The sequence below is a fragment of the Colossoma macropomum genome, unplaced genomic scaffold (assembly GCF_904425465.1).
Source record: "Colossoma macropomum unplaced genomic scaffold, Colossoma_macropomum, whole genome shotgun sequence".
Classification (NCBI taxonomy): Eukaryota; Metazoa; Chordata; class Actinopteri; order Characiformes; family Serrasalmidae; genus Colossoma; species Colossoma macropomum.
Genome location: NW_023494807.1, coordinates 15026406 through 15051675, shown reverse-complemented (window position 1 = coordinate 15051675; position 25270 = coordinate 15026406). Strand labels below are relative to the sequence as shown.

General features: G+C 39.2%; 1 protein-coding gene across 1 annotated transcript in view; it reads left to right on the top strand.

Annotated features, from left to right (window-relative positions):
- The window catches only part of vwa5b2 (von Willebrand factor A domain containing 5B2), a 59588-nt gene that overhangs the window by 2924 nt on the left and 31394 nt on the right, over positions 1-25270 (top strand). Inside the window, exons 2-9 of the mRNA XM_036556129.1 lie at positions 8005-8147; positions 10615-10830; positions 12821-13046; positions 13259-13416; positions 19840-19971; positions 21289-21413; positions 23043-23219; positions 24519-24629. Of these exons, the coding sequence (XP_036412022.1) occupies positions 8009-8147; positions 10615-10830; positions 12821-13046; positions 13259-13416; positions 19840-19971; positions 21289-21413; positions 23043-23219; positions 24519-24629 (1284 nt within the window). The 5' untranslated portion in view covers positions 8005-8008. The remainder of the gene's footprint in view (positions 1-8004; positions 8148-10614; positions 10831-12820; positions 13047-13258; positions 13417-19839; positions 19972-21288; positions 21414-23042; positions 23220-24518; positions 24630-25270) is intronic.

The following is a 25270-nucleotide window of genomic DNA, read 5'->3' as shown; positions in this document are numbered from 1 at the left end:
AGTAGACCTCTGGGAGAAGCACATTTTGGTCATATTGGCCAAACTCCAGCACAAGCAGAGTAGCCTCATCGATAGGTCATGTAGCTCATTCACACGTTTAACTGATCTAGCAGGAGGCAGTCTTCACTCAAAATTTGTTTGTGGCAGTCAGTTGAAGTTTTAACAGAAGTCACATAAGTCTAATACCAAGGACAAAGCCTGTGGTCGGCTCCTGGATGCGAATAGGGGTGGCGCCAAACAAAATTATGTGCACATAAAGAAGTGATTATGGCTTAACACTAAACACTGCAGAGCAGTGGCCTGGAAGGAACCAAGTTTGGCGGCCCTTGCCCTAATAACTGCTATTGATTATTAGGGCTTGAATTATGTTGTATGAAGGTGAAGTATGTTATTGGAATGAAAACTACAGCCACACTTGCCCTTTGTGGACAAGACTGGACACACCTGGTTTAAAATGATAATCCTCATGTGTGTTGAATGTCAGACCATTGTCCCCACTGCTGCTTATGCACTTACTTATGCCCTTACTTATGTACTTACCATGGCAGTTCCCAATCAGGAGGGATGTCCTGTCTCAGATGGGAAGCCAAGTGTGGCACCAAATCCTGAATGTCTTCAATCATGGCTATGATCATTAGATAGAAGCACAGCTAGTGGACTATGACCAGGCTGTTTATGTGTCTGTTGGAGCCTTTTTAATGTAAGCTATGTATATCAGACATGATAAAATGTTGTCACAGGTGTGAAGGTAGTCGGTAGGGGAAGCAGAAGTGGGAGCAGTGGCCTGGCAGTCCATCTTGGACCCACTAGTTAAAGGAGTAGCACCCATGAATGCTGGTCTAGCCACAAAGAGTTTGTTGACCTTGTGCCCCCTTGGTGATTGATATGAGAAACCACAGCCATATACTCAAACTTTATCAGCACGTGGCAGTGCTACAGGACTGGGAAGAAGTGTCTCAGTGGCATGTAACTCTGACAGCTGATTGATATAATCAAAGACCAGTATTAACTACTTCCAAGACACCAGGGTCACCAATCGCTCATGCAGTACTGACCAGATGTAAGTTTTTTATCCACATCTGGAGAAGTGCAGGAGAGGGGTGACAGCTGTAGTTGCTGACGGAATGTCAGCTCAAGGAATGTCAGTAATGTCAAGTAGGCCACCCAGCCTGATATGGGAAAGGAGGCCAAAAATATCTTGGGCACATCTTTAGGACACAATAATGTCATTATGGAGAGTGAGTCTAGTAATAGACCTGTGAGTCTGATGATCTGAGGCATAAGAGAGGTTACTCCTGATTCACAGTCAGCCCCAAACTTGACTTGCTGACCTCCAGAAGAACCATGTGTCCCTCATTTAGACATTGGTCTCACATATATTTCAAAAGGAAGAACACAGCCTACACACACCTGTTAATTACCCTTACAGCCTTCCTTGGCAGGCAAACCTGTCTGTGATTGGGGTAATGGTTACACAAAACAGGTGCTCTTTAAACCTATGGATGTGAGTATTCTTTTGGGACAATAGGAGGGATAACCTTGTTCATGCAAATGAATTGATAGGTGTTGAAGAATGAACTGAGCCTACAAAGATTTTAAATGGGGCAAAACCCATTGGTACAACTGCCCTGAATTGAAGGGCATATGCTATAAAATATTGATCATGGCTCTGAATGACTGGCTGGGTACCAGAATAGACTCCTCAGAGTGCTCTGACAGGCCTCAGAACGGACTAAAACAGTTATAGTTGATGAGTTGTGGCTAGATGTCATGGGCACCACTAGCTGAGGGGTCCCAGTTAGCTTCTGCCAGGCATTGGAGTAATGGGGCCCAGGTGGGAAAGGTAGCTTATAAAATATGGCTAGATGTTATAAAATATGGCTACAATGCAGAATGTTGTCACCAACAGTTTCACGCAATACCAACATCCAGTCAGACCTACATGAATATTGGGATGCTATGGAATATAGGAATGCTATGATTTGAATATATTCAAGAGACCCATAGAAAAAAGGCATGACACCTAGTGTTAGAGAAAAAATGCAGATGTACAGTTAAGGGGGTTAGATGTGCTTGTTGGGTTATATTGGTTATTTGTACTGCATATATTGATATAATGATATGGATAGACAATGTGCTGTTTTCTGTTGCATGCAATGTCATCATTCAGGTGATCCTATATTGTTAATTGCAAACAGATTTCATAAGCTTCTTTTAATGAGAAGAGATATTTGTTATCAGGTTAGCAAACTAGTGATATATTTACAGCCTATGAACACAAGGGGCATCATAAACTGCCAGCAGAGTAAGTGGTCTTGCACTCCAGGAACTAACTCATTCTGCCCTGCCCATGTGCCGGCAATGATGAGAGGTAATGGGTGGCCTCTTTTAGGGCTGGGGTGCCCAGTCCTGGTCCTGTAGATGTTCCTCCCTGGAGAGTTCAGATCCAACACACCTTCCTCTAATATTTTGATACCCCACAAAGGCCTTCATTACCTAAATCAGGTGATTGGATTGGATCGGATTCATTCTTTTTTTCCTCTGATACTTGATCCAGCATTTTCTGCTTATATTGGCCACATACTGATACCCATCGATGCCAACATGCCATCCCTAGCTGGGTCAGAAGAATTAGTGTTAGGTGGGGGTCGGAGGGGGAACTAAACTCTGTAACTGTAGTAAAAATAGATATACAAAAGTAACATTGGTGACTGCTGGGCTAAACTGTCCTCAGTTTTTATTTTCAATGCTGCTGTCCTGAAAAAGTATAACTGCAGTCAAAGCACTGCTTGTTTAATTTGCTCTTTCAGTTCCATCTCCTTATCCCGCTCTCCACTATGGACAGATGAAGTTAATGACACAGTGCTACTCACCGCTCAAACTTGAACACAGCTTTTACTCAGGCAGCTGTGGCCACATGTTTCTCATCATCATTAAACGAAAATTTTATTTTACAAATTTTCTGCATAATTCAATGGTTGAGATGTAAACAAAGCCATTCAGAGTGGTTTGAGGTTAAATGTTTCATTGCAGAGAAACATACTAACTCGGATTTCTTCATAATGATGCTGATAGGAACCAATGGTTGGGATGTCTACAGTGCAAATATAGCCACTGTATTTACTCTCCAAAACCACCCAGTGAACTTAAACGTGTCTTTTGAGTTTTTATAAGCAATCTGGATAATGGTAAAATAGTGGTAAACTATTTAGAGGCATTAAACGTGTTAGACGTCTCATTCCTATCATCACCACTGTGAACAATTTTAACTGGATAAGTTTTTTTTGCAGAGCAAAAAAATAAAATCACTCTGAATGACAGTTTACATCTCAACCATTTATTTATGCAGAAAACATGAAAAATCAGTGGAATTTTCCTTTAACGTCTCTCTCTCTTAATGTCTCATTCTTAATTACTCTTGCAATGCATTTTGCTAAACCATTAGCTTTGATTGTTGATTTTCTCATATTTTTCTCCTCTCCTAGAAGAGATGCCTAGCTTGCACTTACAGCAAATGAGTCAATTCAAATTCATTGGGGCTATTTTTTTCCATTAAATGTTGAGACTAACACCGCTAGTTTTTCATGATTCGACTGACTCCATCTTTTTATATTCTCTCTCTTGTTCTTTCTCCTTCAAATGACACACTAATAAAAGCTGTGGTGTGTGTGTCAGAGCGAGAGAGGGAGTGTGCAACATTTACACTGTGCAGTAAATCTCAGTAAGTGGACTTGCTGTCCAGGTGGCAGGTGTTGGGCTACTCAGATGGAAGCACACGAAAGGCCATTAGCAGAAAACAAACACTATTGACCACACACACATCTGCTGTTGTGATGTAAGATGGATTTCATTTTGACTGTATGATGCACACGTCTGTGTAAGCTACTTTATATTTCAGGTTTAGTGGTAGTATTGTAGCACGTTAATTAAAAATTTTACAATATAAAACCTGTTTTTTTAAAAGATTTCTCAGATCAGATTTCTCATAAATTTAATCTTTGAAGCAGAATTCCACTAATGTTTGCATCATTATTTCAGTTAATTGTAAACAAAGTACTTCAGAGTGGTTTGATGAACATGTTCCAAAGAATCTTACCAAGTCAGAATTGTTCACAGTGGTCACAGGAACCAGGCGTCTGAGGATTTAAACTATGCTACCTCAAAGTTATTACATGAAGGGGTTACAAATATGTTGCCTGATGCCTGAGACATTGTTTTACAATAGTTCTGAGATAATGTTTGCACCTAAATAATATTTATAAAGATCTGTTAGGGTGTTGTAAGGCAAAATAGTGCATTGTCACCATTTTACCATTATCAACACTACACATAAAACTCAGAAGACGTGTAGGTTCACAGGTCATTTTGGACAACAAATAAAACTGGACTGGGCTAAAGGGACAACTTGAAAATGAATTAAACTTAACATACAATTTACAGCATATTGCAACCACTTTTATCAAAAGAGACAGTCTAATCAAGTTTCAGAGGGATGCAGTATTATATACTGCAACTTAATGCAGTATTTTAACTAAGGCAGCACAAAATATAAGGATTGCTGCCTGAGCAGGGATTTGAACCCTCATCTCAAGTATAACATGTTAGTATACTAACTACTAACCACTATGTGAGCTGTACTGCTCAAGCTTCACAGAGCCTGGCATACGTCTCTGTTTTTTATAACATAAACCTGGTTTAGTAAGTTATTAACAGCCTTCATTATGTTTGGATTAGTTAAAAATAACCACATTATGCAATGTAAAGCTTTCTAAAAGAGATTATCATTGTTTTATCATTGGGATTTTATCATGTGCATCACTGTGGTGATGCACATTACAATAGCACAACAGCACATCAATGACATCAATGTCAGATTGTAGAAGACTGAAGTGAAATCTTTCCAGGTGTTCAGTACGGCACCAGAGGGGGGTGCTCTGAAGCGATGGAGCTTGTGAAACCCGAGCTGACTCTCTAACTATATTCCAAAGGTGAGGGTGTACTGAGACTCACTGAAATGAATCTTGGGGAATGGCCATATAAAACACAGTTATTATACAACCCCATTTCCAAAAAAATTGGGATGCTGTGCAAAATGTAAATAAAAACAAAATGCAATGATGTGCAAATGATTTAAACCCTATATTTCATTGAAAATAGGACAAAGACAACAAATCAAATGTTGAAACCGAGAAATTCTGTTGTTTTTTGATAATAATATGCCCATTTGGATTTGATGCCAACAACATGTTCCAAAATAGTTGGGATGGGGGCATGTTTACTACTGTGTTTCATCAACTCTTTTAACAACACTCTGTAAGCGTTTGGGAACTGAAGAAAGCAATTGCTGTAGTTTTGAAAGTGAAATTTTGTTCCATTCTTGCTTAACATAAGATTTCAGCTGCTCAACAGTTCAGGATCTTCTTTGTCATATTTTTCATTTCATAATGTGCCAAATGTTATCAATGGTGACAGGTCTGGACTGCAGGCAGGTCAGTTTAACACCCAGATTCTTTTAATACAGAGCCATGCTATTGTAATACATGCAGAAAGTGATTTGGCACTGTCTTGCTGAAGTAAGCAAGGCCTTCCCTGAAAAAAGATGTTGTCTGGATGGCAGCATTTGTTGCCAAAATATGTATATATTGTTCAGCATTAATGGTGCCTTCACAGATGTGCACATCACCCATGCAATGTGCACTAATGCCCCCCATACCACCAAATACTGGTTTTTGGCCTTGTCCCTTGCATACAGAGATTTCTCCAGATTCTCTGAATCTTTTAATGACATTACGTACTGTAGATGATAAAGAGCAGAAATTCTTTGCTATTTTATGTTGAGAAACGTTATTCTTGAATTGTTGCACTATTTGCTTGTGCAGTCTTTCACAGAGTGGTGAACCCCTCCTCATCTTTACTTCTGAAAGACTCTCTGAGATGCTCTTTTTATACCCAATCATGTAACTGACCTGTTGCCAGTTAGTGTTTTTTTAGGATTACACAACTTTACCGGCCTTTTGTTGCCCTGTCCCTGTCTTTGTATTATTTTCACTGAAATATAGGGTTTAAATGATTTGCACATCATCGCATTTTGTTTTTATGTACATTTTGCACAGCATCCCAACTTTTTTGGAAATTGGGTTGTACATGCTGTTCAAAAGAACACAGTCTGAAAGCAAATGGGCTGGGGCTCAACTGATATTTTTGACCACAAAGTAGAAAAGGCAATATTAGCACATTCAAATTTAAATATATTTCATTTACATTACATCTATAGCATGTATTTGATGATTCTGCGCATGAAAAAATTGCACTATTTTGAATTTATTATTTATTTTAGCAGGCTTAGTTGTAAGATACAGAACAATACAGGTGTGAATTCAGTGACTTATACACACAGTCTCAAGAAATATCTGTTATCTGGTTGCAGTAAACATTTGCAGATGATGTTGCTATGGGAGTAGGAGAAGATAAACTAAAGCAGGCTCTGCCCACATAAACAATGTGTGTTAAATGTTGTTTGTGTCCTCTCTCCCTACTGTCCATTTTTGTTTGTGCCCTCACTTTCCCCTACTGCCCAGGTCCTTTTTTTCCCCCAAAATACAAACAATGTAAAATACCCTTAAAATTACAACAACAATTGTGTACCTTAAATGAGTTTTAAGGTACACTATTCACTTTCTCAACTAAAAGGTATCTATTTGCACCTTTTGCAAATATAACTAAAGTGGAAACTAAATATAAAAAGGTGCAGGTAGTAAATAACTGCAACAGAATATGGTGCAATTATGTTCCCTAATTAAAGGCACTGAAGATGTACGTTTGAGGGGAGCATCACAGTGACGTCATCAGTGATGTCAGTGACATCGTACCCTGAAAGTTATGTTTTGTCTGATATGCATAAATACAACAGCCCAGGAATAGAATGTCAGTTTAAAAGCTAATATGGATCTTATAAGTGAGCTGACTAAAACTGAAACATATTCAAATTGAACATGCAATCTTTCCACTGTTTACATTGTATTACTCTGTGTGTCTTACTGTCCTCGCTGTTTGACTCTGACACTGTGTGTACACTGTTGACCAGTCTGTTAATGATCGACATGAACATCGCCACGGTGACTGTCTTGGGCTTGTGGTTGCCGGGCAGCATGATGCGAGGAGTAGCTTCGTGAGGGGGCGGGGGTATTTTTAAAAGCGTTTAAAACCAAATGGTTATTGGAGCAAATGATATGATGGTGACTCTGTTTTCGTGGCCTCAGACAAATGTGCGGTGTGAGTTCATCAAAAGTGTTTTGCCGCAGGAGAAAAGGCAGCAGTGTGGCAGATTAGTCAGACTAGTTAGATGGCTAGATGTTGTTTTATTTGCCGGCTGGGCTCATTTTACCCAAAACATATGTGATATGTTATGAACAGAAACAAGCATGTCCTTTTGAAAATGACAAAATATCAGCAGACTGAGATTTGCAGCATTGCTAATTCTAGTTTGGCTTCCATCTCTCAGCTACTTTTGACTGATTTACTTAAAGTCCCAGGGAACATTTACAGCATTGGCAGATGCTCTTATCCAGAGCGACTTACAGTATGATCATTTTTTTTAAAACAAACAAAGGTAAGCGAAAGTAGCATTAGAAGTCTTGCCCAAGGACTTTTACAGGTATAGCGTTGGGTACCCAGGCAGGGGATCGAACCCCAGTCTACAGCATAGAAGGCAGAGGTGTTGCCCACTACACTATACATATACATCAAGATACTAATTTGAATGGAAAAACAAGATAAAAATGTGATATCATGGCTTAGAAACTGCTGAGTATGGTCTTCTGTCCTACAGAATACACTACATTGTGTAAGGCAGCTTGAAAGCTCAGGTATGCCTATGAGGTTAGCTTTTGCTTGTTGTTAGCTTTTGCTCTAAATAAACCAACTTAGGAAGAAAACATAGATTTAAGTGTGCAAGATGCTAAGATTAGCAATATCTGTGCATGTGTGTGTTTGCGTGTGTTTAAGGAGGATGCCGGGTTTGAGGAACCGTGCCACATGGGCTCCACTTTTGCTGAAGAGCTCCCGCATCACTTCCTGTGCCAACGGCTGTTCACTGGGCATCACAGCACACCTGACATATGCTAACACTGAATCTGAACCTGTGGAGGGTGAGCACACACACACACACACACAGAGCCACGGTTTTTAGATACATTTTACATTGTACTCAGAAACATCTGCCACATACAGTACTGTCCAAAACTCAGAGACCACCCTTAATTTAATGACTTTCCAGTCAAAACAGCCATTAAGTACAAGTTATTCATTTTTTAGGAGATGTTTCTTAGGGGAAAAGGTAGAAGATGTGACTAGACAACAAAGAAGAAAATTTGCAAACTAAACAAAGCTGCTGGTGTTCTCAAACAATAGACTGGCCACCCCAGAGTCCAGATCTCAACCTCATTGAATGTGTTTGGGATTACTTGGACCGTGAAAAGCAGAAAATGCAAACAACTTGCAAAAGAACTTTGGAGGTGTGGAAAAAAATATTTCTGCAGATTTCTGAAAGCATGTCTCCTGAAAAGAACGGAAGCTGTAGTAAAGGTGTAGTAAAGGGGGACACGCTAACTGCTGAAGAATTTGATATTATATTTACTTGTTGAGACTGTTGTGTAATGTATGTTTTCTACTTTTTTCCTGATTAATAACTTAAAGGCCACAAGAAATAAATGAAGGGTGTTCTCTGAATCTTACTCAGTACTATATGTGCCCTGTGTAGATTCACAATCACTGACTGTAGCTCAACTGTTCCTGCACAACTTATCAGCTGCCCTCGACCCTTTCCATCAATGGAAAGGCGCCACAATAAGATCATCCCTGACCAAATATCATTTTAGTGGCAGCCATTCTCAGCATAGCAGGGCCACTAATATGGTAGCAGTACAGTTATGTGAGCTGCACTGGTTTGATTGTATCAGGAGCAGCAACTTTGCTACAGTCTTTAAACATCTCAGTATTACTGCTGGGTAGAGAATAGTCTGCCAACTAAAAATGTCCAGCCAGCAGTGGACATGTGCTAAGAAACTGACCATTGGTGAAGGGCTACTAAGTGACTACATACTGTGCATGGCAAAGGATGAACTACAGTCTCGAAATGTATACCTACAAGGTAAGACTGTTTCATAACGTGGCCATTTAGTGTACACAATGTTTAAATATCCCAACAATACTGCATATTTTTTCATTGTTTCTTTTTCCAATACCTGATTCAGGTCATCAGCTAATGATCAAGACACACATAAGCTAAGTCAGGTGAACTGGAGCTAAAGGCACACCCAAATGTATAGTAGGGTTTTTTTTGGCTTTGGCTAAATAATTTTAAAGAATATTTGAGCAATATTAATTTTTATATAAGCGTTACAGCTCTATCTGTGCTAGAAATGAAAATGTAATTTATATTTTGAGCACCTACCATTTGTGAACAATTCAGCCAAAATGCAAGTATTACCATTTAAAGGGCCCATATACTACATTTTTGTTGCACTTTATTTATTCCCCTGACGCCTGGGTTTGATTCCCCAGCCGGGCGACCAGCATCCTTTCAATGTGGAATTTGCATGTTCTCCCCGTGTCCTCTGGTTGCTCCTGTTTCCTCCCACAGTTGAAACACATGAAGGCAGGCCAATTGGAGATGCTGAATTGCCCCTAGGTGTGAGTGTGAATGTCTGTGTGTTTGCCTTGTGATGGACTGGCGACCTGTCCAAGGTGTTTCCTGTCTTCCTCCCAATTAGCATAGAGATACGCTCCAGCACTCCCGTGGCCCAGGAGGATAAGCGATTTAGATTATGAGACAATACGGGCTAACTGTAACAGACACAAGAAAAGTCTATGAAACTAGTTTGAATGAGCTCACCAAACTAAATACTTAAAAAATAAATATGATTGGTGAAATAAGGCTGTGTTGAGCACTGATAAATTTGTAAATATCAGCATAATAAATTTTAAATATTTGACATTTCTTACATGACACCTATAGGATGTTTTTGGTGTACATGCGAATATAAAGTTGAAAAAATCCATATTGTGAATTTATATAAGGGGGATTTCTCTTGCTGTTTACTTTCTATTTTGCAAGGCTTAGTTGTAAAACTAAGTTAAAACTAACTCTGCCATGTGGGAGCTGTACTTTAGCCTGGCTAGGTCTCACTGTGAGTTTATATGCTTCAAAATGGTGCTATATTACAGCCACCAAGAGTGTGATTAAAACATTACTGGTTACTTACGCACAACATACAAGTAACTGAAGAATACCTGTGGTGAAAAAAGTTAGTTCATGGTACAAAAACCATCACTGAGTTGAATCTTTAGAAATATCTGTCTGTAAGTTAGAAGATAACGTTGCTTGGGGAATACGAGATCACGTCCAAAAGCATGTTCTACTTGAATCTGTTTAACTAGATAACAATGTACCCCAGGTTAGTGTTACGTTACCTAAGTTACTTAGGGAGAACTTTCTACTATGCACATTAACTGTGTCATGTTACCAGCACGCATATTAATTACGCGTATCACATACTGTAATCTTACACTCTATCCTCCATGGTGTGCATCATTCCTCCCTCTCTGGGACGTTAGGGGTGTTTTTGTATCCGCTGGGGGAGCGGGAAGTGGTGGTGGGGTTCGAGGCGCTGGTCTCTGGCAGACTGCTGAGTGTGGAGCTGCAGAGTCGGGGGAAGCTGGATGACTGCTGTCTGGACTGCTGTCCAGGATCAGCCTTCAACAACCAATGTGGGCACGGCAAGGAGTGGACCTGCTGTGGGGGAAACAGCCTGGACATACAGTGCTCTAATGGTGAGACACAAGAACACACACGAGACCAAGAGAGTTGGCGGTATACTGAAACATGCACATAGGACCCACAGTCTACATTTTTCTTCTATATATAAAGCTTTGTGTGGTTTTATGCATCAAAAATGGTCTAATTCAAATCACATGAGCTTTTTCCAAACTCCTTTACCATAGGCAGTTTTGTTACTGTGCCGTTAGGACTATGTAAATAAGCTCTGTTCTGATTGGCTGTTATGTGCCTCATTTAAAATTTAATTTCCCCTCCTTAGCCAGGCTTGTATCATCAAGTTATGGGCCCCTGGGCACAAATGTTTGGTGGGCAATACATGGCTACCTTTTTTAAGGTGGTCATGGAATTTTTTACATTATAACATCTTACACAAGGACTATGAGGACTGGCATCACAATGGTGGGACACTGACTGCAGTGTAGGCCATGTCACCACTAAAAGTAAAATTTTTTTTCCCAACCCAGACAAAACAATACCAAAAATACGCACACATTAAAAAGAGCATACGTTAACATAAACCCAACAACCAATGCAAAATTCTCCTATAAAGCATGCGTCTGCTTTCAACAAGCACAACCAGAGTTGAACAGAATACTAAAAAGCAGCGATGACTGAATACTCAATATACTGTCATAAATGTATTTCATTACTATATCTAAAAAGTAACATTCAGAATACATTTAGAATACATTTAGACCACATATTTATGAGGCACATTGGAAGAACTCTGTTGCTGTAATTTGTATTTAATTCACACGGTTCCTTGCTGTTACTGGTTGAAAGTTTTCTTCATTCTTCTGTTAATATGTTTTGTGAAAAATTCACTTATTTTAATGAAGGAACAAAATTCTCAACACTGTTCTGGCTTCTATTGCTGTTTCGTGGACTAAGCAAACAATTCACCATATCCCAATAACAAAATCTTGCAAATTTTATTATAAAGCTGGTAGCTATGTGATTTTCTGGTAATGGCATGTATGTAACCCACCAGAAGTGTACAGAAGCCCAGTGCAACACGATGCTAAGTTTATTACTCGTGAACATGTTCACTACTGAGGAGAATGTTCATTTCAATCATCCCTCAAAAACGTTTAGTAACACTGAGATTAATAACAGGCTCATCACAGTGATTTATCAGTCCACTCAGGCTTTAGCAGGAACTTCAGTGTTTGTAAAAAAGCTATTTATTGAGTTCTTCTGTAGAGTATATTACTGTACATGCTGTGTGCTTATTTTAAAACAGAAAAAGCAGCAAACTTAAAAACTCAAACTCGAAGCATTTTAAACTAACCAATACTGTCATGGAAGGCTTGGAATTTTTTTTTCATTTAAGGTTATGTATTCTACCTCTGGTGATTTTATGCATGGGAGTGGACAGTTCACAGATGACTGCAATCTTCACTTTAATTCAAGTGGCTGACTTTTTATATTTGGCTTTAGAAATGAGCATCTTTCACTCTGTCGAAATATCAGGTCTCACTTTTACAGATCCCTCCAGCATATCCTCTGAATATCTGGAGCTTCTAATTCAAAATACCTAAAAACCTGAAAGCATGACTGAAGTAATGGTAGATAGTGGAATGGTTGCTAAGCAGTAATTAGAGGAGAAGATGAAACGGACGTAGACAGTGCCGGGATTTAACTGCTTATGGGGTCTCCTGGGCACACACTTATAAAGCCCATGGGATGATTTGGGCCTGTCCTTAGCACTTCTACTTCAATGGGCATCTAAACTGAATGAGTCATATACAAATGTGCTCATGGTTGTGACATCACAAAACAGTAAGTTTTTGCAGCTTAGTTTCCATATATGGACTGTATAGACAGAAGAGTAAACAGTACATTTTGGAATTTTAAAAATCTTTACATAGTGAATCAAACTGTTAGTCTTATTGTTTTAATACAGCCATCTTAGGCCTGCACAGGCTTTATATGTGGCACTGACAATGTGTTTTCTCTCTCTCTTTGTGATCCTGTGTTCAGGTCACCTCCTGCTGGATGAGGATCTGGAGCGGACCACCTTCATCATAGGCACAGGACTCATCGCTCCTATGGAGATGGTGTCAGTGGTCATCAGCACCACCCTGGAGCTCCCCACATTAGAGAATGGCACGATCCACCTGGTCTACCCTACAGTGCTCACTCCTATAGTCAGAGCCAGGATGCAACCAACCAAAAGTGAAAATGGAGGAAGATCAGAGGAGACGAAGTGAAGTGAAATTTTCTTTCTTTCTTTCTTTCTTTGTACATAAAAAATGTAGCAGCATGCTTATAAGATTTATAACATCATAACCTTGACGGTAGCATCTGGTAATCACAAATGAATTTATACTGAGATCTATATAATCTTTTCACTGCTGACAAAAATGACCTTTGTTTTTCTGTATATTGCTTTCTTTTTGCTCTCTCTCATTCACCCAGTGCAACCAGGTGTTTTGGAGGTGTGTCTGGTAAGCAGGAGAAGCTGCTGGAGGTTAATGAACAGTGTGCACATGCTCTGTTCTCCAGCCCTGCAACCAACCTCGCCCCATATGAGCTCAACTTCCAGCTGCTGGTCCGTGGGGCATGTCTACTAGCAGGTAATACTGAAGCGTAACTTCACCGACTTTACAAAATTACTGCATAATTCAATCACTTAAGCCCTATACAAGCTGGATTAGTGCATTCTGTTTCATTTTCCTCTGTTACACAAGCTTGGATGCTTTTATTGGCCCAAAGCGGTTTGGGGATAATTTCAGCCTTGTCTATGCTCCATCTTGCGTTTTCTTGTTATCCTCTCACCAACAAGTCAGCACTTGGCAGACACATTATGCAATTGTATGTGGATATAGAAAACACAGCCCATTTACAATGAATATGATCAAGATCCATATCTTTTCCTGCTTTTTTGGCTTCATGTGTCACCCTACCTCTTAGCCAGATGTGTTTTTAATTTTGTTGGTTGCAGGGTCACATTAAAGATGGAAAAGATTGGATACTCATTTTTACATCAGAAACACACTGTAATTTTAAGCATGATGACATTTTATATTCACTATATATAAAAATATTGTACTACCGTGTTTAAGAAATGTTTTTGCATGTTAGTTTTAGCCTCTAGCCTTTATTACACTTGCTTCAGTTTGCTAAGGACTCTTATTGAGGGCAGAACTAAGTACTGCACCAGGCTGTGTGTAAGTGTGTGTGAGCTGGCACAGAGAGAGAGAGAGACGTGAGCTGAGTAGCAAGTTGTAGTTAAGAGGAAACTCTGCTTATGTATGGCGTAGTTTTGGCCAACAACAACAATAAAGCACCATGACTTGTGTGAAAGCTGTGTCTCTTTTAATAGCGGCGAACACTATAACATTTACATTAAAAGGCCAACATTTTATAGCACTGAGATATGTTTTTAACAAGGCAAGCACAACTCTTGACGTTAAGCCTGTTTGCATACAGTTCTTTTAAACCAATAACAAAGCATTTAACAGAACATACATAAACCCATTTGCAGTTAAGACCAACCTGTTTGGAGATCAGTCTATAATCTCTGCAATTGGACTGTATTCTGCCCTCACTAAAGTCGACTGGCCTGTTTGGGGGAGAGCTAATAACAAATAAGCAATACTTAACAAGAGCAGAACTTACCAGCTTTCAATCTCTGCTCCTCTGAAGTCTTCAATGTTGTCACTCTTTATCAAGTTAGCCTTCTGAGACCCACTGTTGCAAAACACTTAAATAACACTTCTATTTATTGGCATTCATGGCTGGCAACAACAAGCACACCCAGGAGCTACAACAGTGAGCATAAACCACAGGCACCATTATAGCACCAAATAGGACCAATGTGCAACTAGGGTATACATTGGGGCAAGTAAAATAAGAAACATTGTATTTTCTTCTCAGCAGTATTTAGTAATAATACTGTGGTAAAATAAGACTAATAATAAGAATAAAAAATACTGTCCAAAAAAAGATGTTATAAATTATAGACTACTACAGACAATATCGCTTCAAGGTAAAAAGCCCTTTGTCTGTCAGATGAGGACAATGTTTTTTCTGATCATCAGGATGCAGAAGACATAAAGAAATTCTAAATTAGCAAAATTGAGAAACTGGATCTGTGTGGGGCACTGTATAAATAAAACAAAAACCTAACTTCAAACACAAGTGAAAATACTGATAAAGTGAGAGGCAGAAGGTGCAAAAGAAAATACACAAAATCAGGCCAGCTGTGGAGTGTTTTAAGCTGCAGCTAACTGCATTGTAAACCTCCTACTCTGTAGGTGCAAGGCTAGATGAGTGCTGCTAGAGTCATGTGACCACCGCTTGCCTTGAATGTAATTTAGTTAGCGTAGTACTTGGCAGGATTATGATATACATCAGCATTCAGCTCAGGGCCGTTCACATTGCTTTCCTGTCTTTGTGGGGACAAAGTGACCCTTCACTGTCTCTGAGTAACATCTGCACAAACCATTCGGACATTGAGGTGGACAATTAGTTGGAGAAATGCATTTTTGCTCAGAATGTGGCTTTCTGGAAAACATTTTGGAAAACAAATGGTAAAGGTAGTAATGCAGCTGTGCATCTTTGTGAGTGTCTGTTGCTTGTGTGTGTGTGTGTGTGTGTTTGGCACAGTGCCAGAAGCTAAGAGTACAGAGATGGTGAAGGAGAGTCTTAAATCTCACTGTAGTCACCGAGTGCTGTTCCACCACATGCTGTCTGACGTGAGAGAGAGAGAGAGAGAGAGAGAGAGAGAGTGAGAGAGAGAGAGAGAGAGAGAGAGATTTTTTCCCCTCTCAAAGCGCAAAATACAAGGAGGATATTATTATAATGAAGCACCTATTCATTCACCAAGAATGAGAGTAAATACTGACTGTGTGCTGTTTAATGTGCGAGAAACGCTTGTCTTAATTCTTGCGCTAACATGGCTTAAGTTATTTGTGCTCAGAGAGACAAAAGAAAAACACATTTACTTAATTTTGATGCAAACACTTGTGAACACCTGCCATTATGACACATTATTCTTGATGTGATTAATGATATTTTGCTTTAGTTTTAGAAAAACAATGTTTTAAAGTGTTATTTCCTAAAACTTTTGGGGATATTTTATACAGGGGCAAACCATGATTATCAGAGCTAGGCTACAAATGTCAAAACTTGGCCTAAACTTGAGAAAAACACCTACCTTTATGATAATGCTAACTTCTGCTAGCGACCTTATAAGATACTAGTAGTTTGTTAGTGCTAAGCTAACGGCGATTCACATGAACATTGTTTGGCTGGTCTGGATTAAACAAAGACATTTTAAACTTCTAAAAGACGTTACATGTTTTACTTGAAGCTTGTGACAGACATATTAGCTCATATTTCACCTTGTAAAAGTGTAACAGTGACTATTTCAGTAGAGAGGCCTGATGTAGAGCTGCTGCTGCTGCTGCTGTTCTCCATTTCAAACAGCCCACTGATCAAGCTGTCACTTGCATTCAGTCAGTGACGTTCCCGCGGGTCATTAACAAGTATTATAAAGTCTTAAAATAGAAGTTGAAAAATTCAGGTCATAAAATGTCTGTAAATGTCTTATTTTTACTATTAGAGGTATTCAAAATAGCGTCCAGACGCACTGTAATGGATCAGGTGGGTTAAAATAAGCTCGATGCAGTTCAGATGCTTTGTTTCGTGTTTGCACTGTTTACTTCACTGTGGAGGAGCCAGAAACAGACATGCACATCCTGCAGTGATGAGCGTTTACAGAGGACTAAAGGCGCTTTAAACGTGGGCAGTGTTGAACTGTCTTAAACAGGAAGCTTAAACAGTTTTTTTCAGGGCTGTAAACTCTCACGGTTTTTGACTAAGACTCTCCGTTTTGGGTCGTTTCTCAGACTCTCTCGCCGCGCAAAGAACTCCGATGCCAACCGGCCGAGGCGCTCAGAGCGAACCTAAATCGTATTTCGTTCTCTCTGTATGATGACATCTGATTGGCCTGCTGAGAGGTCATTGGCTGCTTTTCCTGGAACTCGGCCTTTTTCTCTCACCAGCGCGACAGCAGAGCTCACAGCGCTCTCTCTCTCTCTCTCTCTCTCTCTCTCTCTGGAGTGAAGCTGAGCTCCTCTCTCTCTCTTTCTCTCTCTCTCCCACACCAATGTGTACAGACTGGACATGAGGAACTGGAGCTGCATTAGGGCAAACATGTGGCCTGGCTGGGGGTCCTGAGGGGACATTAAGGCAATAAACGGCAAAAAACGCTTTGCGCTGGCGGCTCGCTTGTTTTCCTGCCCGCCCCCCCATCCCGCTTTGCCGCTGCGGGAGCCTGAGCGTTGCGCGCTGCTCGGATCTGCCGCCAAGTTTCACCGCTTTACTGCTGCGCTCAGTTTGCCGCTGATCTTTCGACTTAATGCGGCCCAGCGCAGCGCTGACTTAACGTGATGCATGCTGGTTACAAGTTTTGTCCGACTTTCGCTGCGCTGCAGTGTCTGAAATCAGGCACTGCAGTTTGCACATCATCCGCTGCACGAGCTACAACACACCTTCGTGATGTCAGAACATTACCCTGGTTGGCTGGAATCTCCGATGGCAAACATGACGTGTGTGTCACGCATCTTACGTGTTTTAGGCAGTTTAACAGTGATCAAATCTCACTCCAACCCCCCGAACATATCACTCCAGTCTCACTCCAACCACCTGAACATTTCACTCCAGTCTCACTCCAACAACCTGAACATTTCACTCCAGTCTCACTCCAAACACCTAAACATTTCACTCCAGTCTCACTCCAACAACCTGAACATTTCACTCCAGTCTCACTCCAACCACCTGAACATCTCACTCCAGTCTTACTTCAACCACCTGAACATTTCACTCGTCTCACTCCAACCACCTGAACATCTCACTCCAGTTTCCTTCCAGTCTCACTCCAACTACCTGAACATCTCTCTCCAGTCTCACTCCAACCACCTAAACATCTCTCTCCAGTTTCACTCCAACCACCTGAAAATCTCATTCCAGTTTCATTCCAGTCTCACTCCAACCACCTGAAAATCTCACTCCAAATTCACTCCCACAACCTTAAAATCTAACTCCAGATTCACTCCCACCACCTGAAAATCTCACAGAAGTTTTTACAGGCAGTGTGCACCATTTCTGGTTTAAAACTGACCTTATGAGCTAAGCAGCAGCTACTGCGCACACATAAGAAAAGCATGAAACCAAGGCATATTCACCACCCTGTAAAATTATTTCACGAGATGTCCAACAAAACTAAAGCTGTTCAGAGTGTGTAATGCATGCATATAATAAAAATGAAGTGATGTAACTGCTTATTATAGTAACTGTTATGGACCTTTCTATCATATTAGTTCCAAATGTGGTGCTCATGTTGAGCAGTTAGATCTCATTGTTTTGAAGTAAATGTGGCTCAAAATCTAAGAATCAGTTTGTAACTTTAAAAATTATCATTGCCGAAATACATTTTCTGCACTAATAAAAATATTATAATTTTATGTGTGTACAACCGTCCAAAGCGGTGTTTGCTAGTCATGTACTGACTAGCATTTTAGAGTTATGCACAGAATTAGCTAAAATTGTCACCACCAAAACATTTTGTAAAGCTTAGAGTTGGGATTATCTTGTTAGTGACTAAATGGAATGTTCGCTCAATGGTTTTAGAAAAGTAAACAGAACTAAGGTACAGGGTCATTCAAGGCAAAAGGATTTTAGTCTGAAGTCCAAGTCAGTTAAAAATCTGAACTGTGTTCATAACTCTGACTTTGGTAGTTTGGTAGAATGATCCATATAGTGAGGGAATAAGATCTCTGGGAGAAACATCTTGGCCATATTGGCCAAACTCCACCATCTAAATTATGCAGCTGTGTTAACTATAAAAACATTTTTCCAATTTTCTCCCCAGTTTAGTCATATCCAATTCCACCCACTAGTTAGAGGACTCTCCCAGTCACATGATACCACCAGCGCTAGGAGGGCGATGGCAAACAAAAGCTTCCTCTGAGTCATGTGAAGCCAGCCACCAGATCTTTTTGAACTTTTCAAACATCATTGGACAGCTTGAACGTGCTTGGAGGAGAGCACTAACCACCAGTTCTGTTATGTCAGCTAACAGATGCCTGCGCTGGCTGGCATCGCGCTGAGTGATGAGGGGTAGGGACGGCCATCCTTCCTACCAGAGAGAGCAAGGCCAATTGTGCCTACAGCCACAGATGGTTGTAGCATCACCAAGGATCGAACTCACGCTCTCCTGATGATAGGGCCAATGCTTAGACGCCACACAAGAGCGCTGATACTCAATGTTAAAGGATTTTGATCAGATCGGAGGCCAAAAAAATAAATTGGGACATCTCTTATTAAACTATAACACAATGTTTAAAGACTGTGTTAAAAATCGTCATCTTGTTTATTAAACTGATCCACAAATCCAACCAAAAATATTCAGCCGACAGCAGTCCTGTGGTCTAAACTGAGCAGTGATGAAGGACTAGAGGACAGCAGAACTGATGAAGTCAAACACACTGAAAAGATCAAGTAAGGGTCATGCCAATAGAATAAAATAAATATTTAATGCAAGCTGTATTTGAGAGTGTGCATTGTTTTGCAGTGGAAATGGTATTATTTAGTTATGCTGAGGTCTTAAAAAGTCATTAAAAGGTCATTAAAAAGCACTGAATTTGATTTGTGAAATTGTGCAGCAACCCTGCAGGAGTTAATGAGCGGAGCTGTCAGAGCAGTTTGTGTTGTCTGTACTGGGGAGATACAAGTGCAATTGTGCGGCTGTTAATGGAATTAAATGAAGATTAAACAAAGTGTAAATATCAAATGTCAGACTTTTTTTTTTTTTACATACCCCAAGGTTATTACACTTACCCGAGTTTGGATCCACTGATGTACGATATATACTTTGATGGCTTATAATACATTAAACTGGAAAATTCAGTGCATCCCATCTTCATCCCACTTGTCTGTCCTCCCTCATCTGTGATTGGACTGAGTTGAACTCTACTCGTGTGCCTCCTCAGGTCTAGAGAGCCCAACCCATGCGCTGCGTGCAGATGCGGACCCCAGCGCTCAGTCAGCCTCCGCCACCTACATCACTCTGGCTGAGGATCACCCATACGACCGACATCTGGAGATCATACTGCACCTGAGCGGTGAGGAGTGGGGGGCACACACAGCTGAGCAGCACTAACAGGGCTACTTTAAACCATTAGAAGTTGTAGTGTTTTTTATGGTGAAAACAAAAAAGTGTATTTTATATTAATTATTTAATATTGGGAGTTTGTCTCCCTTTGCTGCAGCAATAGCCTCTACTCTTCTGAGAATGCTTTACACTAGATGTTGGAACAGTGCTGTGAGGGTCTGATTGCTTTCAGGTGGAATAGCTGATGGGAAGCAGTGTCTGGACACTTTGGATATACAGTTGTAAGGCAAAGTTTGGGCACATTTTTTGTTGGTTTTCCAAGTGAAAATAAGTTAACACAAGCCTCTACAGAGAACACAATTCTGCACATTTTATCGCACAATTACAGTTTATTTGCTGAATTTAACATGTTGGGATATTGAGATAAAAAATTAAAATACATTTTTTTTCATAATATATGCTACACTTAGCAAATAAACAGAATTTTTTACACTGAAATGGAAAGAAAAATGTCATATTAAAGTTAAAGTTTCAAATTAAAGTTTCACTTAAATCAACAAAACGTAATTTGACTGGACGTATTCAAACCTTTGCTTACAACTGTATACTGTATATATAGTACTGTATATAGAATAAGTATGAATAATTTTATACTTGTATCTCATTAAAAAAGGGAAAAGAAATCTGTCGAATGTGCTAAACGTTCAGTCGATACCACATATGTGTCTGTGGAATAAAGCAGAAGATATTTTATTATGATTCCATTTTGTTTTTATTTCCCATTTTACTGTACATAAAAATATGTATATATTTACCATGTTTTTCTCATTTCTTGACCTTAAAAAAATGGAAAACTTGCAAAAAGTGCAAACTGAATTTGTTGATACAGAATGTAAATTATTTAATTACATAAATAACTTAATTGATAAATTAACTATGTAATTACATTTAATTATGTAATTTAAATTGAATGTATAAACAGTAGCGCTGTTATATGACAAGGATATGAAAACTCTAGGCTTGCAAAGGTTAAGCTCAGAGTACACTGACCTAATGCCAAGATGGTGTGTCATACCTGTTTGTGATTGTTCAATCAAGTCTCTAGAATACGCCCCCCCCCCACCACTGGTTCAATCGGCATCTCAATTCAAAACATTCTAAAGCCGACCACCAGCATTGCAGTGTTGGTGTTTATCAGAGAAAGTTGGGTCAGTGTCCTGGGCTCTGGGATGACTGAGTACTCAAGATTTAGTCCATAATAGTATCAGTATAATTAGATGGGTCCAACATGCAAGGTTTGAAATGCGGTGATGACTGTTGTTCACAGAGCCTCATAGTCCACTGGTTATCCTGGAGAGGGGCCGACTAACCTTCAGTCAGTACGAGCAGCAGATTAGTGCCCGCCGTGATTTCATTCGCTGTGTCCGCAAGGAAGCAGAGCCTGAGAAGAAAGTAAGATTACATCAATTTTTCAGTCTTTCTCCTGCCGTTTCTTCTACTGTAGTCTGTAGTTCTAAAGTTTCTTTGTGGCATGTGCTGTCATCACAGTGCCTGGATGTAAGCACTCATTTGTTCTTGTGATTTCTACTAAAGCGGAGTTCCACTGATTTTTCGAAAACTCTGCATAATTGAGTGGTTAAGATGTAAACAAAGTCGTTCAGAAAGGTTTGATAGGAAATGCTTCATTCTAGAGAAACGTATCAGCTCTTTAAAGTCTTTAAAGCCTCCAAAAACTTCCTCAAGTTATTATATGGAATGGCTATGGACACACTGAGTGATGCTTAACAATAGTTTTGACAAAGTGTTGGCCCAGGAGAGGTGCATGCAGGACATTCTAAGGCAAAGAGTCCAAAAAAGAAAATAATTATTTTTTCAGATTTTCAATTAGCATTACAAATAAAAACTGAGAACACATTTAGGTTTATTCACGGCTTCAGATAATAAATAAAATGGCTATATTTGTGTTATAGTGATCCCTGGTTCCCATCCCATTCCCAAGTCACATTTAATATCAAACCACTCTGAATGGTTTTGTTTATATGTCAAACACTGAATTAATGTCCTGGACTCTTTTCTCTTTAATGTGTAAACAGTTACTAATACTGTTACTCCTGTCCTAGTAATGCCATTAATAGAAGTGTAAATGTACATAGCTGCATTGTCATGCATTGGACTGCTACTCAACTTCTTTGATTTTGGAACTGATTGTAATCCACAGTAATAATATAGTATTGTTGGATAATAATAATAATAATAATAATAATGATATTAATAACAATAATAATAATAATACAGTTGGATAAATATAGTTGGATATAAATAGTATTAAGTTACAAATAATAATCCTGAATCATACCAAAATAGCTGAGTTGTGGTGAGTTTTATGATGCATTTAACAGTGCAACAGTTAATCAATCACAATCAAGTAGATTTACTTTCCTGGGTTGGGCATCTGTCTAAGCTGGGCCACGCTTTGCATATAGCATTCTGCCTCATTAAACTCCTGATTCAGGGCATCAGCTAATCAGAAAGGCCTTCATGAGGTCAAACAAAGACATTATAAAGGAGAAGGTTGTATAAAGGTCACTGGTTGGAAAATTAACAGGAAAGTTTGTAATACGTAACACAGCATCTGTTTAGGAAGAAATCTTGCCCTTCAATTAAAAGAGTCAATCAGCTCCCTGGTAAATCTGCAAAAAAAATCCCCCTCATTGTGGTGGGCACTGCCTAGATAGCCATCGAAGTGGGCAGACTTTCCTATAAAGATTTTGGGTGAATTCAGAGTGTTAAAAAAGGGAAAATGCTAATCTCTGCAGAGCTGGTCTAAGTGTCTGGCCCATCATCCGGAAACTGCATGTTAAATTCAGTTCGAAGAGAGCCTCGCTCTCTGTGAGTGGGTAGGATGGCCCTCCCATCAGATACAGTGCCTGGTAGCACTCTCAGCATATTGTAAGGGAGACCTACCCTAGCAGGCAGGTGGAAAATGGCCATGACCAAACTGGGGGGAAAATTTAGTAAAAATTTGGTGAAAAGAAAAATGTACATTCCTACTGGTTAAAACTGGTTTCTGTTCATCTTCAGCTGGAGTTTATGAGAAAGCGTTATCATAAGGATGTACTGAGTAACCCGGTGCTGATGCTGAACTTCTGTCCTGACCTTTTGTCCGAGCCGCTGGAGCTGCAGCAGGCCAGCAGAGAGCTGCTGTTTCTCATCGACCGTGGCGCCAATGTCACACAGCACACAATCAACAAGATCAAGGTACACACATCTCTCTCTTTCTCTCTCTCATCCACAGAAGACTGTTTCATATCAACTTGGTGACAAATTGTGATTATACATTGACCACTGGCCATTATAATTTGTTATTATATCTGCTACCTCCAAAAAAGCTGTTCTGGACCCATTTTTAATACTAAAAGTAAGTGATGCAATGAATTTATTTAAGTCATATGAAAAAAATTTAACATCCCTGAACAAATTATGTTTTGTTAATTATTCAAGTTAATATTTTATTATATATTTATGTTTTTTTTAAACTCAAAAAATAAGTTGACTTTTAACTTGATTTTAAATGACTCAAAATCAAGTTAAAAGTTAACTCATCTATACATAAGTGTTTTAAATATTTTTCTGCAGATTTCAGTCCAATTTCTGTTTATATGTTGAGCTTAACATATTTGAAGAAAAAAGCATACAATATAAATATATAATAAAATCTGTACATTTTTCACAGACCACATTTTATGTTTTATTTTTTTCCCAATGTGTTAAATTCAGCAAATAAACAGTAATCGTGCATTAAAATCTGCAAAAGTGTGTTTTCTGAAGAGGATGTGTTAACTTATTGTCACTTAGAAAATCAATAAAACCTCATTTGATCAAGGGTGTGCAAAATTTCTGCCTCACTTTTTTCAGTGTAGAAGGATTAAAATTCTTATTATTATCTTTGTGTTGCTACGGTGCCAGAAAAATAAGGCATAAGTGATAGAATTTTGCTTTAACCCTTAGAAGCATCATTAATGCCACTGTGCCATACTGTTCAAATTTAATCACATAATTGCATAATTAACTACACAGTTACATTCAATTGTAATTTACATTTCGGCAGGCTGAAAACTGTACTTTCGACATTTCTCTAAGGGTGAGCGATATGGCATACACGATACCTCCTTTTTTTTTAGGTTTGTTATCATATTGGTATGGACAAAATAGAACAACAGTACTGTCATATCCAGAGTTCTTTTGGTACTGATGATAATCCACAATATGCTAGAAAAGATGACATATTGTCAGATTACCCGCTCTTACTTTTTTGTTTGTTTTGATGTCAAACAACAAAAAAAGGTGGCAGAAATGTTAACAATGTTTTTTTCTTTCCACAAAACAAGACTGGACACAACAATAAAGTAAAATAAATATTCAATTTCTACTTAAAAACATAAACGTGGGATTGACTGAAAGTTTTGAATCTGCATTTTCGTTAATTTCAAAGAGCCACATGATAAATAACTGCAATTTCTAACTTTTACAATGGCCTCTTGTCCTTATTTCAAACAGGAAGGTATGCTGGTGGCCATTAAGAGCCTTCCTCATGGTACCACACTAAACGTTGTGGGCTTTGGCTCCTCTGTAAAGCCTCTCTTTGCCTCCAGCAAGCCCTGCACTGATGTGAGTACTAACATCTTCTGATCACACTACAACTGAAGGGTCTGTACCACCAGACAGAATTTTCCAAACACTCTACAGGACAGCTACAGTATTACTTTTTTTTTTATTATTTTTACCTTTTTGTGTTTTAATAAAACGTATACTGCTTTACGTGTGTACAACTGTTCAAAGCTGTGTTTGCTAGTCCTGTACTGAATAATGCTCAAAATTAGCTAAAGATGTCACTACCCAGTCATACATACATACATACATCATCTAAACCGCTTATCCTTCTGGGTCGCGGTACTACCCAGTCAACATTCGGTAAAGTTTCAACAATGTTATGATTGTTTTGGTTGCGACAAAATGGAATGTTCACTGGGACATTTAGCTGAATGGTTACTCACTCTCAATGCAGAAAGCAGGGTTTAAGCGCAGAACAAGGAAACACTCATTAACTCATAGTCCTTTAATGCTTTGTTACTTCAGCCTAATTACAGTGCATGTGAGGTACTGTAACCCATTCTATCATCTCAACTTAATAATGTGTTTATCTTGGAAACTCACATTAATAAACTACACAAAATGAAGACAATCGAATACCGCTGTCATATATCAAGTTGCTTAAAAGTATTCCAAACTAACTAAAAGGTAAAAAATGT